Source organism: Chinchilla lanigera, unplaced genomic scaffold (genome assembly GCF_000276665.1).
Source record: "Chinchilla lanigera isolate Chin_1 unplaced genomic scaffold, ChiLan1.0 scaffold00005, whole genome shotgun sequence".
Lineage (NCBI taxonomy): Eukaryota > Metazoa > Chordata > Mammalia > Rodentia > Chinchillidae > Chinchilla > Chinchilla lanigera.
The window spans coordinates 8,226,976-8,244,479 of record NW_004955406.1 but is presented as its reverse complement, the minus strand read 5'-3'; the positions used below and the strand labels follow the sequence as shown (position 1 = coordinate 8,244,479).

At 39.6% G+C, this 17,504-nt stretch overlaps 1 protein-coding gene across 1 annotated transcript in view; it reads right to left on the bottom strand.

The window, feature by feature from the left end:
• Positions 1 to 5,127: 5,127 nt before the first annotated feature.
• Positions 5,128 to 17,504, bottom strand: part of Efcab2 (EF-hand calcium binding domain 2) — a gene marked incomplete at its 5' end in the record, with an annotated part of 123,540 nt that continues 111,163 nt past the window's right edge. Inside the window, 4 exon segments of the mRNA XM_013520411.1 lie at positions 5,128 to 5,365; positions 9,672 to 9,738; positions 10,392 to 10,434; positions 11,042 to 11,121. Of these exon segments, the coding sequence (XP_013375865.1) occupies positions 5,250 to 5,365; positions 9,672 to 9,738; positions 10,392 to 10,434; positions 11,042 to 11,121 (306 nt within the window).

Sequence of the window (17,504 nt, the reverse complement as noted above, 5' to 3'; positions counted from 1 at the left end):
GGAAAATGCCATTGTGATTTAAATTGGATGCTCAGAACAAGGTAAGCAACTAAGAGGTAAAATACACCTTGAAATGGTTTGAGTATAAAGAAAAATGTTCAGCTGGGGATACAGCTCAGTGTAGGGTACCTGCCCGGTGTGTGCCAGGCCTTGAGTTCAATCCCTAGCACCACAAAAACATAAAAGGGTTCCCTTTGCAAACATGGTTAGGGTTATCTGGCAACTGTGAAATAAAATGAGGTTTCTATGAAAAGCCTGTGTGGCACTGTTTAGTAGTTTTAAAAAAGAAACAGAGAGGTTGGTGCTAAAGACAAAAGGTAGTTACATCCCCTAAACCCAGCTCTGTGACTACCAAACAGAAAGGATATCCTTGAGACAAGTATAGAGTTTGACATCAATTAGAACTTCTGGAAGAATTCCAGAAGGTGAGACTTGGGGGCAGTCAATCCTGAGGCATCCCTGCTCTGCTGGGATGGAGTATGGAGTATATGGAAGGTACGTTGGCCCCACTTGATTATCAAGAGGCTGGAATTCATTTACTAGACTGTATTTTTTTTTTTTTTTTTTTTGCATACCAGCACCATGCAGAGTAGTGGGCTAGGGAACCGGCTGAGAGCTGTCCTGTTAGGGCCACACAAGTCCCTGCCTGGGCTTATGCCTGAGCACAAAGGCAGGCTCTACAGCCCCACGTTAGGCCAGCTTGCTAAAGGGGGAGCCCCTGGGGATTCGCCAGCCTGGAAGGATGTTCCACGTCTCTGCCACCCTGCATCCCAGCTGCAGTGCTGCAGATCAGAACGAGCCCATCTGAGCACTCTGAGGGACCTTCTGTACAGCTGGTCACTCAGGTTTATCTCGGGGATGATTTCAAATGGCACAACTGAGTTTCTTCACTTGGATTTTACCTTGAGAAAATTCAAGTGATCTGAGAATTTTTTTTTTTTTTTAATTTGGGAAACTACTAAAGAAAGAAATGTTTTCCATTACTGTCATCACTGTGGTTATTTTTCCTAAAACCTTCAGGGAGTGATTCCTCACCATCGTTTTCACTTTATTTTGTGACGAGGATGAGCACATGTGAGTCATCTAAATTGGGACACTGCTAAGCATAATAGGGAGATACAGCCAGGATTATGCTGGAGAGCCAGGGTAGGCTGGGGTCGCCCTGGGCAAACAGGGACACACAGTTATTCAGTTAGGAAGAAGGGGAGAATGAAGGCACCCCCAAAGCACAATCCCAGCTGACATAAAACATGAGCAACATGTGACTGTTGTGTTGTGAACCACTGAGATCTGGAGGCATGTTACCACAGCATCCCCTGGAACCGGCTGATTAACACAGCCCTCTAGCTCTGTGACTTGGTTGCCAGCTCTGTAAAAAGGGACCCATCTCACTGAGTGGTCAAGAGGACTAAACGATTAGGACCGAAAACACAGCAAGAAGCTAATAAATGTTAGCTAAATTGTGAAGTATAGTAACATAGGAGAATAAGAGAAATACTCTAGGAATTCAATCAAGTCAAATTTCAAACAAAGCATACGATTCCTGGGAATGGAGGAAAGGTGAGCAGCCTTGCTCCCTGCACAGCAGCTGGTGCCCTTCTAGGACCCTGAGCCCTGGCCCTTGGGCCCTGTCTGTGGCCCACTCCTCACAGATCTTCTCTAATACCGCAACCAAGGACCATCATTCTGGTTCTCTCAGGTTCTTCTACTCTCTTGACCTTTCGTTCCTTTCATCACGTACACATGACAAAATCTTAACCTTGACTCATACAACAATTTACCTTTTTACTTCTGAGCCTGGATAGCTACGCAAAACCTTCCAGGGTTTCTGGAAAATCCTCACATGGGCTTTCCCAATGCCATCTCTCATTTCCCACAAGAGATATGTCAAAATCTGTCTTCAAGCTCTGTAACCCACGTGTGAGCATGAAGGAAGGGAGGAAGGAGAGAGGGAGGGAGGGAGGGAGGAAGGGAGGAAGGAAGGAAGGAAGGAAGGAAGGAAGGAAGGAAGGAAGGAAGGAAGGGAAGAGAAAGGAAGGAAGAAGGGAGGGAAGGAGGGAAGGAGGCGGGGGAAGAGGTCATTAGCCAGGAACTACACAAGTTGGTTCATTGTTCCTAAGCCAGTCCCTCTTCTGCCCTGGAACATGGCTTCTCCACTTTCTTGGTGGCTCTCAACCTTTGGAACACAAACATGCCAGAGACATTCCATCTTCCAAAACTTACTCCCTCAACCTGCGTTCAGCAGGTCCCTTCCGGTCTAATCTTGACCTTTCAAATCTATTTCCCACCCAGTTCCTGCCTAACCGAGAACAAGGACGAGGACACAGCAACTATCTCAGGGGAGGCTGCCATTCCACAACCACCCAGCAGCGAGGTGGGGCACTGCCTTCTCACTCTCCAAAGCCACTCCCAGATCATCTTTCCTGCGGCCTCATGGAGCAATCCCTGCTCACTTCAGGCTCATGCCATCTGGCTCTTGTAATTCATTCACACAACCAAGACTGATGGGAGTGCATTTCTCCTCCACTGCCCCTCTTCTTTTAAACAGAGATCAGGTGACTTACTGAAAACAAATACACAAATCTATTTTCCAGCCCTGTTTACCTGTGATACCCTTTTTTTTCTATAACCTTCAGAACAATCAAGTCTAAATCTAAAACCTTAACTCTACTCCTAACCCAGTATCCTTTATGATACCTGTCTACCGCTCCAATTTCATGTCTCACAGGGTTCCCCAAATCTCCTCAATGCCAAACATACCAGTGACTTTCACTTCCCAGACGGCTCCGTATCCGTGGCACCTCTGGGGTTCTGTCACTACTACTCCCCTCCTGACATACTCTGTGCCCTGCTGCCCACTTAGCAAATTACCAAGTCAAAAAACTACTAAGTTTTTAGAAGTTTAAAAAACTACATTTTTAAGTCATGTGCTACCTGTCCCGAGGAGCTTCCTCTACTCCTTCATCTATCAGAAAGCTCCTCTTGCCCCTGGCAGAGTTTGCTGACTCATGCATTTCCACAGTACTCTGCTGAATGTGGTTGCTGACTGACTTGCAGTTCTCCCTCACTAAACTGTGATGCTTACTAGTTAGAGATGTATTCATCTTTTAACTCCAGTTCCTACCAGGTTACCCAAAGACTCTCAGTAAACGTTTTGTGAATGAGTGAACAGTGATAAACATTCCCTTGAGTAGCACATTCCTCTCTTGGTGGCAAAGACTACATGTGTATGAGGAAGAATCCCAGCAGTCTTACATTCTCACCTGTTTACACGTATAAACACACATGCAGCTGTTGTATTAGTCAGCTTTCTGTTACTATAACAAAATGCCTGAATTAACCAACTTAGAAAGAGGAAAGGTTTATTTTGGCTTACAGTTTTTGAGGTTTTAGTCTATGGCTGGTTGACACCATTGGTTTTGGGACTGTGGCAAGGCAGGAACACACACAGCAGAAGAAGCTGCTCACTTCATGGTACCCAAGGAGCAAAAAGAGAAAAGGAAGGGAATGGGTTCCCACAATCCCCTTTGCTGCACACCTCCAAGGACCTATGCTCTCCCACTAGGCCCCAGCTCTTAAAAGGTTCACTATCTCCCAAAAGGGTCACTCTGGGCATCAAGTCTTTAATACATAGGCCTTTAGGGGACATTCTCTGTGTCCCGCAAATACACATTCTTTATGAATATATGGGCCATATGAAGAATATATGTGGAGGGTCACTCATTTTCCTTTACCTTGCTTTCCTCTTTGCTTATAAGCCCCTGTATATTTTTCCACTGTGACCCTTTGTGCCAGGCAACTTTATTCTGTTCTTTAAACAGCTACAGCTCCTAAACATCATATAATTTCTCAATATTCTTACTTTATGCAATGGTTTGGATATGGTTTAATGGTGTACCCACCCCCACATTCATGTACTAGAGGCCTGGTCCTCAGAGTAGCACTACTGGGAGGTGCAACCTTTAGGAGACAGGCTCACTGGGTGATCCTCAGGTCACCAGAAGTACCCCTGGGAGACATCCCTTGGGAGAGGGCTGTTGTACAGGGAGCAGCCTGCCCCTCCCACCCTGTGCTCCTGGTGAGCCTTGACTGCTCACCCCACACATATTACCATCTGCACGAGGGGCCTTGCTTCGAAGGTAGGCCCTCGCTGGGCTTGCACAGTGCTATTTAGATTTAGAACTGTGAGTGACATAAAACTCTTTTATACAAAGCTAGTCCACCTCAGGTATTTTGTTATAGTAACAAAACAGCTGACACTCAATATTCAAGACAATTTTCCCACATAGATTATTTTGAGTAAAGACCAAGAGAGAAACTGTCACTACCTTACATTATCAATATTCATTCAATACATGTACCATCTCCCCATAAAGAATGTAAACATTCCATACTATAAACACATACTAATAAAATATTTTTTCATTCAGTCTTTCCCCTAGATTCAGTTATCTCAATTCCTCTAGCCATTCCATAAATAGTAACATGCTAGAAAAGCAAATACAATTTTTTACACTGTTATAATCTCAAATGGGATACATAATTGGCATACAATTATTAATAGTTATTTCAAAAATTCCTTCCACATTCAGATTACTGAAGTATTTATTTTTAGAAAAGAAATCTTCATCTCAATGTTTATTTTCAATTTGTGATTATTCTGTCCCTCCCCAAGATCTCTCTATGCCGAACCTTGGGTCCCATTAAGAGCATTTTTCATTTTGTCAGTTTTTTTTTAATTTGAAAGTAACATGGGCTTTATTGGAGGAAATTATCTACTTTAATGTTAAAATGTTAAACAATTAGCAATTAGATTTTAAATAAATAGCAATTTATCATTCCGCAAGACTGGATATACTAAATGAACTTTTGTTTTAAATTGTTATGCTTGTCTTTAGCAAACAAAATATCTTGCCAAGTGTGATTGTGCATACTTGTAATTCTAGCATTTAGGAGACTGAGGCAGGAATATCAGGAATTTGAGGCCTATCTGGGCTATGTAGAAAGCTTAAGTCTTACCAGGACTACAATGCAAGAACCTGTTTCATAAATAAATAAATAAAACAACAACAAAAAAATAGAAAACAAAATATCTTGAAATAGCTATGTCACAAGACAGAAAGTATCTTTTTTTTTTTTTTAGTAAATATCTTTAATGGATATTTAATTAGTATGGGAATGACAAGCTAAAATGTGAAATTAACAAGGACAAGCAGCTTTTCAAATTCTCTTTTAAGTCTTTAGAATATTTAATTTTCATCTATCACCATTGTTGTTATATAATCTTTGTAATGAATTAAATTTGATTCTGGATCAACTGCAGCTGACAGCATTTCTTCCATTTCCTCTTGAGAAAAAGGCTCACCTGGGAGAGACAAGAAAGGAAATCCATCATTTATAATAGTCTGACTTTTACTTTCTCTTTCCACTAACCTTGGGGCCCCCTGTGTGTCCACAGTGTCACTATTTCTTCTTGGCGCTGTAGGGCCAGCACCCAAAAGCATGCTGCTGGACACCCTAGCAGACTGCGGACTCACCTTACCCTTGCCATTACAGACCAAGCCAACTGCAGAATCCATTACCTCCGTCACAACACTAGCAGGACACAAAGACATCATGGATGTAGGTGTTTACTGCTTTAAATCCAAACAATTGAAGTTGCAAAAGGATCGGCCTGAAGCCTCAGTCCTACATGGACGCTGATCATTACGTGCAGTAAGAGTATGAAGAGATGATTCAGTGTTTGGTCTGCAAAATTACTGAGAAGCAGATAACTGAGAACTGAAATTGTAACAATTCTATCGGGGAATATTTCCTAACCCATCTGGCCAGGTCAGCGATGCCCACTGACTCCAGTGAAGAACACAACTCATCAACCATTTCAGAACTCCTCCCTGTGAGAGTTTGGTCTGAGAGCCATAGTGGAAATGGGTTTCACCAAGAGGAAAAGCAACCTCCGGAAGACAGTTTGAAAGACTGAACATGATTTAAGACAGAACTGTGTCATAATGCTGAATAACAATATAGAACTTCTAAATCACCACCTTTGGCTCTGCAGGGAGAGTCTTACCCAAGCAGCTAAGTTCCCAAGGCCTGAGGTCTGCTTAGCTCATGAGCTTAAATCACCTACCACTATAAACAGTGCTCCCTATGTTGGGAGTCACTTACTAATACTGAAATTATTCAGTATGGATGATTGTGATGACAGTGAAGGTAGTACTGTGAAACAAGAGAAGCATGGCCCAGAGCTTTTTGAAATCATGCCTACATCCTAATAAAAGAATGGCTAATGTGCTAAAAATTACAAGTTCTGAATCATCCTTAAACCTGATGATTATATACAAAATCTACTGCCGAAGGAACTCTGATGTAAATCCTTAAAAGTATATTAAGTAACCAACATTTATTAAGCAGTGCTATGTGCCAGGCATTGATCTAGGCATTTCACATATATTAACTAAGTTAATCAATCTCCCAACCGCAACTGAGAGGTAAGAACTTGTGTATTACTGATGGCACCCAAAGAAACCGGACAGCTGGCCCCAGCAAGTGGTGGGGTGGCTGGGATCGAAAGGCCAGGAGTCGAGCTCATCATCTGCCAGCTGAACACTTACACTCTGCCACTTAGAACAAGGCCTAGCTCCCAGCGGAAGATGGCAGAAACACTGCCTTTTGCACAAGGAGAGACACACAGTATTTGACTTTAAGGAAGGCTGGCTCTTTCTAACTAGCTTTAAGGTCTTGGCCAAACGGCTCTCAGTGCCTCAGTTTCCCCCACATATAAATGGAGACGATAATACTCTCCACCCATAGGACTGCTATAAGGATTAAATGGGCAATTATTTGATTATCACTTAGAATATTATCTGACACATAAGCAGCAACATACAAGTATTTATTTAGAAAATGTTTTTGAACTTTTTCCTACTGCTAGACACTGATGCAATTCAAATTCCTGGACATGTGTGGATTTTATCTTGTAGGAATTGGATTCAGTGTAACTTATGATATTTATCATATAATTTCCTGGGCATTTAGAACACATATCCTCAAACTTATTAATATATTTGAAGCTCTGGGAATATTGTAGAAAGTTGTACAAGTAACTTTAATCTATGTTATTAAGCATAGAAATACTTAAAAACGATTTAGAAATTTGAGTATCTCCAGCCACTAGCTACACAGATATTTTACTAGGCTAGTCAACTGCTATTAGAGTTAGACGGCAGGTCTTTTATATTTAATAACAACAACACCTTACACTTGTATAATACTTTACATCTTATATATCATCATCAAACATTAGCTCATATGTGACAGGCACTGAATAATACTTGTTGAATGAAACACTGAAGTCACATATTTGAAATCAATTCGTTTCCTATGTGCAGTCCAGTACAATAACCAATAGTTGACCCTTAAGTACTATTAACTCTCTGTAAATTTACCTTTTGGAAATTCCTGTCACACAGCACCTCCACGTAAGCCACCAGTGGCCCTGTGCTCTGTCTCTGTATCAGTGCCATCCCCTCTCGAGTCCCCTGGTTCAGCCCCTGGCGCTGCCGTAATACCCACCACTCGGTCGAGCCTTGCTGTTCTTTTTGACTCTGCTCCCACCATTGTCCCCTGCCCTGGGTTACTCATCGTGACTCAGGGCCCAGGAGTCCCGCTGTAGAGAACCCACTGTACAATCCCTGCCTCCCAGTCCCACTGCCAGGGCAGGCCCTTATGAGGGTACCTTCAAAACGCTGAGCGAGCCTTCAAAAGAGCTCCTAACTGAGCTCCCCCGCCTAACCTCTTTCCTTCTAACAAACCTGCAGGCACTAGAATAACTTTCCCACAATCACCCCAGCACTGTGTGACTCACCTCCTCAAAGCCCTATAATACTCCATCGTCCACAGGATGAAGCCTAGACTCCTGAGCCCAGGCCTCCACAGCTTGGTCCCAGAAATCTATCTCAATGAATTTCCTACTGCTGGCCAACAAGACCAGCGGGGCCATGTACACTCCCACTCCCAGCGTCTGTTCGCACTGTTTTACCCACCTGGGTTTCTCTCACCAGCCCATTTCCCCACATTTCCTTCAACTGCTCATTCCTCTGTTTATCATAGTTAACTCGCTATAATAATTTGTTGATACCTATTGTATGTGAGGGGGCTAGGATGCTTATGGTTATACCCCAGCCCTCAACAGCCCACCCAAGTAAATCCTACCTTCTTTAGGTTTCCCAGAACCTATTTTTGGTTAGGCTTCCAAAACTAAGATTTTCAAGCTGCTCCACCCTGCATTAATCTTCTGATATTTATTTTTTTATTTCTTTATATTGTGATTTGTTTAATAACTTAGTTTTGTTTCCCCAATAAGACTGTAATATCCTCGGGGGAGAGCAGATTTCAGTATCACTGCCCCTGGCTGTGCTCACTCAGTGAGACACACACAGTAGGCAAACAACGTTCCTTAAATTGAACTGTTTTGGTCATTTTGACTAAATTCATGTTGCCTAATATAATGACTTCCTTTAATCCTTATGATTAAAAGGTAAACGCTTTGGAAGTCGTAATATTCCCACCACAGTTAATCCCTAAGATGATCTCAACAATGTCCTAGGAGTTCCTGGGTGACTGCCATGACTTTTGTGTTATTCTTACCCTTACTTCCTGTTCTTCTACCTAATGGTGGATCAAGTGAAAATGGTCAAACCAGTTGTGCATTTGCATGTCTTAGTCTTTCCTCCACAGAATTACTTGTACTTCTGATCCTGTCTCAAGTGATTAGTGACTCAGAATCACACAGGATTCGGTCTCTGAAGCAGTGAATTGAGCAAAGGAGAAAGAACCCTTAACTTAGTATAGGAGTAGCAGAGGGGGCCATTATGAGAATGGTTCCACGAGACTGTCCCTCAGGCATGGACATTCAGGAGAAACTGATTTACACATTGGCCTAAGTAGGGAGAAATCCTAATGGAAATTACATGAACATATGTGCTAGTCTATGTTCAAAGCAAATATAAATGTCTCCATTAGCATAAAATATAAAATTTTTGCACAAGTTCATGTTCAGTTGAGGCTATATTATTATTTTTAACTTTACCAAGCTCTTTTGAAAGAAATTTTGTGTATACTCCAAATCTTCAATCTAATAAAGGTATTGATTTACAGTTCATGTTGTTTAGGTGCCATATCTTTCGTGCTGCAAATACTCTATGCGAATAAAGTGGTTATATGTGTGTGTATGTGTGTGTGTGTGGTACTGAGGATTGAACCCAGGGCCTTCACACTGAGCTACATTTCCAATCCTTTTTTTTAATTTTTATTTTTAGACAGGGTCTCACTAAGTCCCTAAGTTAACCAGCCTGGGCTCAAACTTGCAATCCTGCTTTACCCTCCCAGAGTGCTGTAATTAAGGCTCATGCTAACACTCTTGGCAAGTGACTGCAATTTATAGAAGTAATCATTAAACTTCTATCATACAAAAGGCAATAATCTGTCCCCCTTTACCTTACCCTTTGTCCTCTGAACCTCCAACCAAAACCACTCCCAAATCAAAATGAGACTAGTAAGTAACTCTTTTAACTAGAATGATCGATTTTAAAGAATTCCCTATAACTTTTTAAAAACTGTTAAAAACTATTAATCCTAAGTCACTGTTATAAGTATTAAAGCACTCTTACCTTCTTCAGTCATATACTTGATCAATTCTTCCTTAGTAAGAAATCCACGTTTAGCTGAATCTAAAGTCTAGGGGAAAATCAGATATTATATATTTTATTTGGCAAATAAATTTTATATAATAAAATTTTCATATACAAGTTATGACTGGAAAATATCTGAGTGTTTAAAATTTAAAATGTTTATTATAGTAAAGGAGAGATTGCCATTAATCTCTTTCAAAATACTCCCCCTTGCTTTAAACATACTTATTCCATTATTCTTGCCACTTTCTGAAGCAGTTCTGGAAGTCCTCTTTCATGAGTTTCTAGCTGTGCTTTCTTGCTGCCTCAATGTCCTGAAGCAATTCAAATCATTTTCCTTTCATGGTTCTTTTGGCTTTGAGGAAGAGCCACAAGTTGCACAGTGCCAGATTCCATGAATAAGGTGGATGAGGACACACTGTAATGGTTTTACAAGCCTGCCTTCCCACTGGACAGCACTCAGAGGCAGCACTCACCATATTTTTTTAATCTATCTCATAAAGACACTCATGAAAGGAGACTTCCAGAACTGCTTCAGAAAATGGCAAGAATGATGGGATAAATGTGTTCGAAGTGAGAGTGAGGATTTTTAGGAAGATTAAAAGGAATTCTTCTTTCATTGTAATACATTTTTAACTTAAGCAATTACCATATATTTGATTATCCATTGTCTCTATGAATAAGCTGGAGCATACATACCTCAAAAGCCTGAAGAAGGACATCATCTGGAATTGGTCTGTATCTATAATTATGTCATAGAAGAGTTAATGTCAGAGAATTTATTTCAATCTCTACATTATAAATGAACACTTTAAAAAGTAAAGTTGCTAACCTACTAGGGTAATGATGCTTCTCTCACTGAAATATTTTTGGATTTCTAGATATGAAAATCAATTATACCTTACTCCCATGGAAATACTTTGTTCAAGATCACTGGCATATTTAGTCTTATCTATTAGCTTTTTCTCATCTTGGAAATCAATTCATCTAGGAACAAAACCTCTACAATCAGGCAACTTTAGTAAGCTAATGCTATACTTTATGACAAAAATAACTAGGATTAATTCTTATTTATAACTGACCATTTAAAATAGTTAATGATTAGGATATTGTTGATTTATTATCTTTGTAGCTTCTTTGACCTTTGATTATGCTTTGCTTAGAGTAATACTAACATGGTTGATTTTCTAAGCACATTGCAACTGGAAGTTCAGAAGTACAATTAAAAGATTAGAAAGAAGCCAACCTAAGACATTTGGAGTAACATACACAGAGTGGAAAAAAACAAGTGTTTAAAAGTAATGTAAGCCTAATCATCAGTTTGCCTGAAATTGCATTTACTTACTTACCTTCCTTCCAGAAGTACCTTGGTCATCACTGGGAGAAATTTTTCATAGCGAATGTATCCAGTGGGTTCTTCTTCCTCTACCTAAACATTCAATAAAGAAACAGCCATTTACTTACTTAACATATACACTGAGCAACTACTTTGTAAAGGGACCATGCCCAGTGCTGGGGTTTGATAATGAGGACACCTGGGCTTGATCCCTGCTCACAGCACTTGTATTTTTCCACTCAAAAAACCCAAAAGCAAGTGTCTAATTCTAAATACATGTAGCGAAATGAAGTAAATTATCCTGATGCTATAGGAACATATAATAAAGGAGACTTTCTGAGACCAGGAGAGCAGGAAACTCATTCACAATGACATAACACTCGAGCTGATTCATCAAGGGTGCGAGGAGAGGGTAATACGATAAAGACAGGAGAGAAGACTCGCAGGCAGAGGAAACTGCGGGCACTGGGACTGTGGCAACACAGAGAAGGCAGTGAGCTGCAGCAGACAGGGCAGCAAGCAGGATGTCACAAGAGGAAGCTGGAGAGAGACAGGGACCAGACCTTGCAAGGCCTCGTCCATGAGAGCGACTTTGGTTGTCAACCTAAGAGCAGCGGGAGATCACTGAAGGTCTCAGATGTGTATTTTGAAAGATCACTCTGGTTGTGGGTGAGCTGGCTTTTTCACGGGTCTACACAGACACGATGAGGGCTTGGACTGGAGGGGTGGCCCTGGAGACAGAAGTGGATTGTTTCAGGAAATGTTTAAGAAGTAAAATTGATAAGCTTGGTTCAGCACCAGAGAAGTCAAGGGCAACTCTCCAGTTTCTGACTGGCTCCAGTGGGATGTATTGGGGTCTTTGGTTAGCAGCCAGTCACTACTTCAAAGACCAAACTACACTGCAAATCATTGCAATACCTGTTAACTATCTACCTTGATTAATAGAAGTTTGCAGTGTCACCACTAAATTAAGAAAACACTATTTCTGAGATAGAGAATTTTTGGTACCCAGCACTATTAGACAAAAATACCCATGGGTTCAATTTCGATGGAGTGGCTGTACAAAGCACAACTGACATTAACTAATACCAGTCTATTTATGAAGAGCTATAAATTTTCAATGCCCTTTAAAAAATCCTATTAAAAGGCTCATAGATCCCAGTTCAACAGATGAGCTTATAACAGATTTATTATTTGAGCCAAAACTAAGAAACTAGAGGTTGCTGCTAAATGGAACACAGTCACCCAAATAATTAATTTTTAATCTTTATACTGGATTCAGCACTACTGTAAATGAAGGCCCAATGCTCCACTATCAGTGAAAATCTAATGCCTCTAGTGACAGAATATCTCCAAATCTCTGAGCCCATCAATACATGAACAACTGTCTTCAGCTGCCTCTGGGTCCAAGGTGAGCATTTTGCAAATTAATGTTCATATGGCTCTGATGTGCTTGAGCAGCACTCTGAATTTCCACTCTGAGTCTCTTACAAACAGCGTGTCGCTCTTACGAGATTCCCCACAGAGTAATCATCTTAAAACACTGAGTCTCTCTCCAGACATTTGCTCCATAAACTAGAGCAAGGGCTTCCTTCCCTTTCCCTGACTGCTAACAAACCACTGCACGGCAGACAATAGCAAGCTTTACAAAATGACAGCCTTCCTCCCTCTCCTGAGTACCTCTGTAACTCTACAGACTGTTTGCAGTGTTTCAGCCATGGGAAAATGCAAGATGACACACGGCATGTACCTCATGCTGTGTCCTCGGGGGGTGGGAACACTGTGGTGAAACTGTGGGTCATTCTTCCTTAATAGACTTTTCTGCAGCCAAAATTAAACAAAAATAATACGTTGAGAGAAGATATTCAATTAGAACAGCAGAAGGCATACATTTTCCTTAGTGTTTGTTAAGAAAAGGGGGGGGGATAATGAATATAAACACAGGCCTTGTGATTAAAAAAGAAAAACGCTAAATCCATCTACTTGGGCAGAAATTATAAAAATCTTTCTATGACACAACACTGTCCTCTAGAGGCCGTATCTAACCTGTCCTTTGGACAGACAGATGTATGAGCAGTGGCATTTAACTACAACGATTTAACTGTATGTTCTACTCATGATATCCATGGAATGTCTCTATTGCCAGGCACTATTTTATATTATAAAAAGTTTTTACTTTTTATTTTAGAATAGCTCTACTTTACAGAAAAGCTGCAAAGATAATACAAAAAAATCCTCATGTACACCCCAGCCAGTAGACCCCAGATCTCCATATTCTTTGTAATTTTTCAAGGTTTAGTGAGATCTCTTTGACAAATTAAAATTGTATACATTTACAGTACATAGTATGACATTTTGAGGTACATTTATGGGGAAGTGATTGCCACTATCAAGTTAATTAACATCCATCACCTAAGTGATTACCATTTGGTATGTGGTAAGAACACTTAAAATCTTTCTTAGTAGATTTCAAGTATACAATGCATTAGTATTAACTATAGACATCATACTGTACATTTGGTCACCAGAAATTGTTCATCCTATATAACTCAAAGTTTGTACCCTCTAAGCCAAGATCTCCCTATTTCCCTGGTAAGTGCCCCCCCATTCTCTGTTTTTAAGTTTGATTTCTTTAGATCCTACACACAAGGAGATCATGCAGTATTTATCTATTTGTCTCTGATTTATCTTACTTAGCATAATATCCTCCAGGTTTATTATTTGCTGTCACAAACAGTATGATTTTTTTTTTTTTTTTTCTGGTTTTTGTCCGGTACCAGGAACTGAACTCACGACCTTGCACTTGCCAGGCAGGCGCTTTGCCGCTGAGCTAAATCCCCAGCCCCTAACAGTATGATTTTTGAGGCTGAATTATATTCCATTGTATATATACACCACATTTTCTTTATCCATCCATTCATTCACAATTTGTTTCCAAATGTTGCTATTGTGAATAATACGGCAACATAACGATGCAGATCATTGCTCTAGATTCTGATTTCATTGCCTTTCAAATACATGCCCAGAAGTGGGATTACAGGATCGATGCTAGTTCTATTTTTACTTTTATCAGGCACCTCCATACAGTTTTCCATAACAGCTGTACCCTACTAGGGTTATGTTTCTTCATTACCTTCACCAACTCTTCGTATATTTTGACTTTTTAGCAATGGCCATCCTAACTGGCATGCGGTGATGTCTCACTGTAGTTTTGCTTTGCTTTCCCCTGATGAACAGTGGTCTCCTACTGAGTTGTATGAGTTCCTCACATATCTTCGCTATTAACCCCTTACAAGACAGATACAAATACTTTCCCCACTCTGTCGGTTGCATTTCCTTTGCTGCGCAGAAGCTTTGTAGTCTGATGTAGCTAGTCCCACTTATTTATTTTTGCATTTGTTGTCTGTGTTCTTGGTGGTGTGTCCCAAAAATCACCGCCAAGACCAATGTCAAGGAACTTTTACCATTTTCTTCTCGTGTTATAGTTTTAGGTCTTAGGTTTAAAAGTTTGATTCATCGTGAGTTGATTTTGTATGTGGCATGAGATAAAAGTCTAATTGCATTTTCCTTCATGTGGATATCAGTTTTCCTAACACCACTTATTGAAGAGACTGCCCTATCCCGATCGTGTATTCTCACTGCTCTTGCTGAAGACTAGTTGACTATAGGTGCATGGGTTTATTCCTGGGCTTTCCGGTCTTTCCAATGGTCTGTATGTCTGTTTCTCTATCAGTACCACAGTGCTTCAGTTACCACTGTCTTACAATGTAATGTGTCATATAATTCCTCTGCTGTTAATTCATACACAACTACAGTACACTTGTCACAACTAATGAACCCATATTAATACATTATCATTCACTAAACTCTAAACTTTATTTGGATTTTATTAGTTTTTCTAAAAGGCATTTAAAATATGGTATATTCCTCTATTATAAAGAGAAAGCAAAATAGCAGGCTAGACTATTTCTGGGAACCTGGAAACATGGCTGGAAAGAGGGAAGGACAGGACATGGTTCTTTTATCTGGAGTGGGATAAGCTAGTTAACTTTGGGAAGCCATCAGTAAGATGGTACAAGAAAAATACTTTTTAGAAATGTTATGCAAAGATGACTCAATGATTATTTAAATCCATGAATTAAAATGTCTTTAGGATTTAATACACTCTATCAATTATTAAGCCATTATCTATAGTGTGTGAATGTGTGTATTTATGGGCATGTATATGGAGAAAGTGCAGTGTATTATGGGTTGTATTGCCCCTCCAGGAGCAAGTATTGAAATCCTAATTCCCAGCACCCAGAATGTGACTTTATTTGAAGACAGAGTCAAGTTAAAATAAAGTCATAGTATGGGCCCTAGCTCCATCTGACTGCCCCATAGCAAGGGGCAATGTGGACACAGACACACACACAGGAAGAACACCGGGTGAACATGAACATGGCCCTCTGCAGTCAGGGAGCAAGGCCTGGAATAGCTCTTCCCTCATGGCCTTCAGAAAGAACCAAACTCTGCTAGCATCTTGCTCTCGGACTTCCAGCCTTCAGAACTGTGAGATGACAAATTGCTACTGTTGAAGCCACCTGGTTTGTGGTATAAGGTTATAGCAGCTCTACCTAAATAAATATTATATATAGTATATACATTATTATGTATATTATATATTTTTTTAATGCAAAGACTCTGAATCGCTATCAGACAAAAATCCTAAATCTCTCAGCTGGAGATTAACAAAGCAGATATTAAAAATTCTGAACTATTATTTTTGTAGTCGATATAGGAAAAAAAGTAGTGCAGTCTAGACCTGCTTTCTCCAGAAAAAAATTCAATTAATTAATTTTGATTCCCTAAATTATAACAGATGTCTTTTAAGAAGACTGTAAATTCATTACTATTTCTTCACTTACAGCACTGTCATATTGGGAAAATCCACTTGACTTCTTGCTGTATTAGGTAGGGTCTCTAAAAAATAGACATTGCCTTTCTCATAGAAAAATATGTTCTAGGATGTAGCTCCATGGTACAGTGTGAGCGCCTGGGTTCCATCTCCAGCAGAGAGAGAAAGGAAGAGAAAAAGAGAAAGAAAAAGAGAGAGAGAGAGATCATAATATATTCACCATTTTTGACCAAGAATAAGAAAAGTTAAAAAATATTCTTTTTTTATATTTTAAAGAGAAAAAAAACAATAACAAAGTAACAACAACAAAGACAAAAACAAAACAACACAAAAACAATTCCGGACTTCAAAACAAAATGATAGGAATTAACAATGCTTGTTATATTACATATTGTTATCTTCAACGAAGTTGCTCAGATTATCAGGTGTAAGAATGGAAGATTGATCAAATAATTAAAGAGAATAAAAAGTAATTTAAAAAACATTGGAAATGATATAGAGCTTCACTAAACAATACGGTAGGAACTCAACAATGGTTGTTATAATGCATATTGTTGTCTTCAAATTAGTTGTTCAGATTACCTGATATAAGCATTCAAAATTGGTCAAGAAAAACAAATTTAAGCATTAACTGTTCCTTTCAATAAACCAACAGACATCAGCAGCACAATTATCCTAGCTATCCCTGTACATACATACATGTTTTTTCTCTTCCTTGTTTTTTTCTCCTTTCCTTCATCCCAGTTGTTCCTTCCCTTGAGCAATTTCTTTCCCTTTTACAATATCTATTGTACCTTTTGGATTTTATTTACTCTTTCAGGTTCTTACACTAGGGAGACTATACGATGTTTATACATGTGGGTCTGATTTATTTCACTTATGAATATGGTCTCTAGTCGTATCTATTTACCTATAAAAGTCTCAAGTTTCTTTTTTTTACAGCTGAGTAACACTCCACTGCATAAAAATGCCACATCTTTTTTATTCATTTCTCTGTTGATGGGCACTTGGGTTGTTTACAAGATTAACCAATGCAAATTGCACTTCTATAAACATGGGTGCACATGTATCACTGTGGTACGATGTTTTCCATTTTTCTTGAAAAATACCCAGAAGGGGAGTAGCTGAGTTAAGTGGGACCTCGAATCCTAGTTTGCTGAGAAATCTCCACACTGATTTCCACAGTGGCTGCACCAGTCTACACTCCCACCAATAGTGAAGAAGTGTTCCTTTTTCCCCACAGACTCTCTAGCATTTGTTATTGGTTGATTTCTTGATGATAGCCATTTCTTCTGGGGTGAGATGGAATCTCAGTGTTGTCTTAATTTGCATTTCTTGAATGATCAATGATGTTGAACATTTTTCATATATTTATTTGTCATTTGTATTTCTTCATCCATGAAGTGTTATTCATATCAGATGCCCATTTTTGGATTGGGTCTCTGGATTTAGGGCGTCTGAATTTTTAAAATTTTTTATATATTCTAGATAGAAGTCCTTTGTCTGAGGGACAGTTGGCTAAAATATTTTCCCAAATCATGGGTTTTCCTTTTACCTTGTTGGTGATTGCTTTTGATGC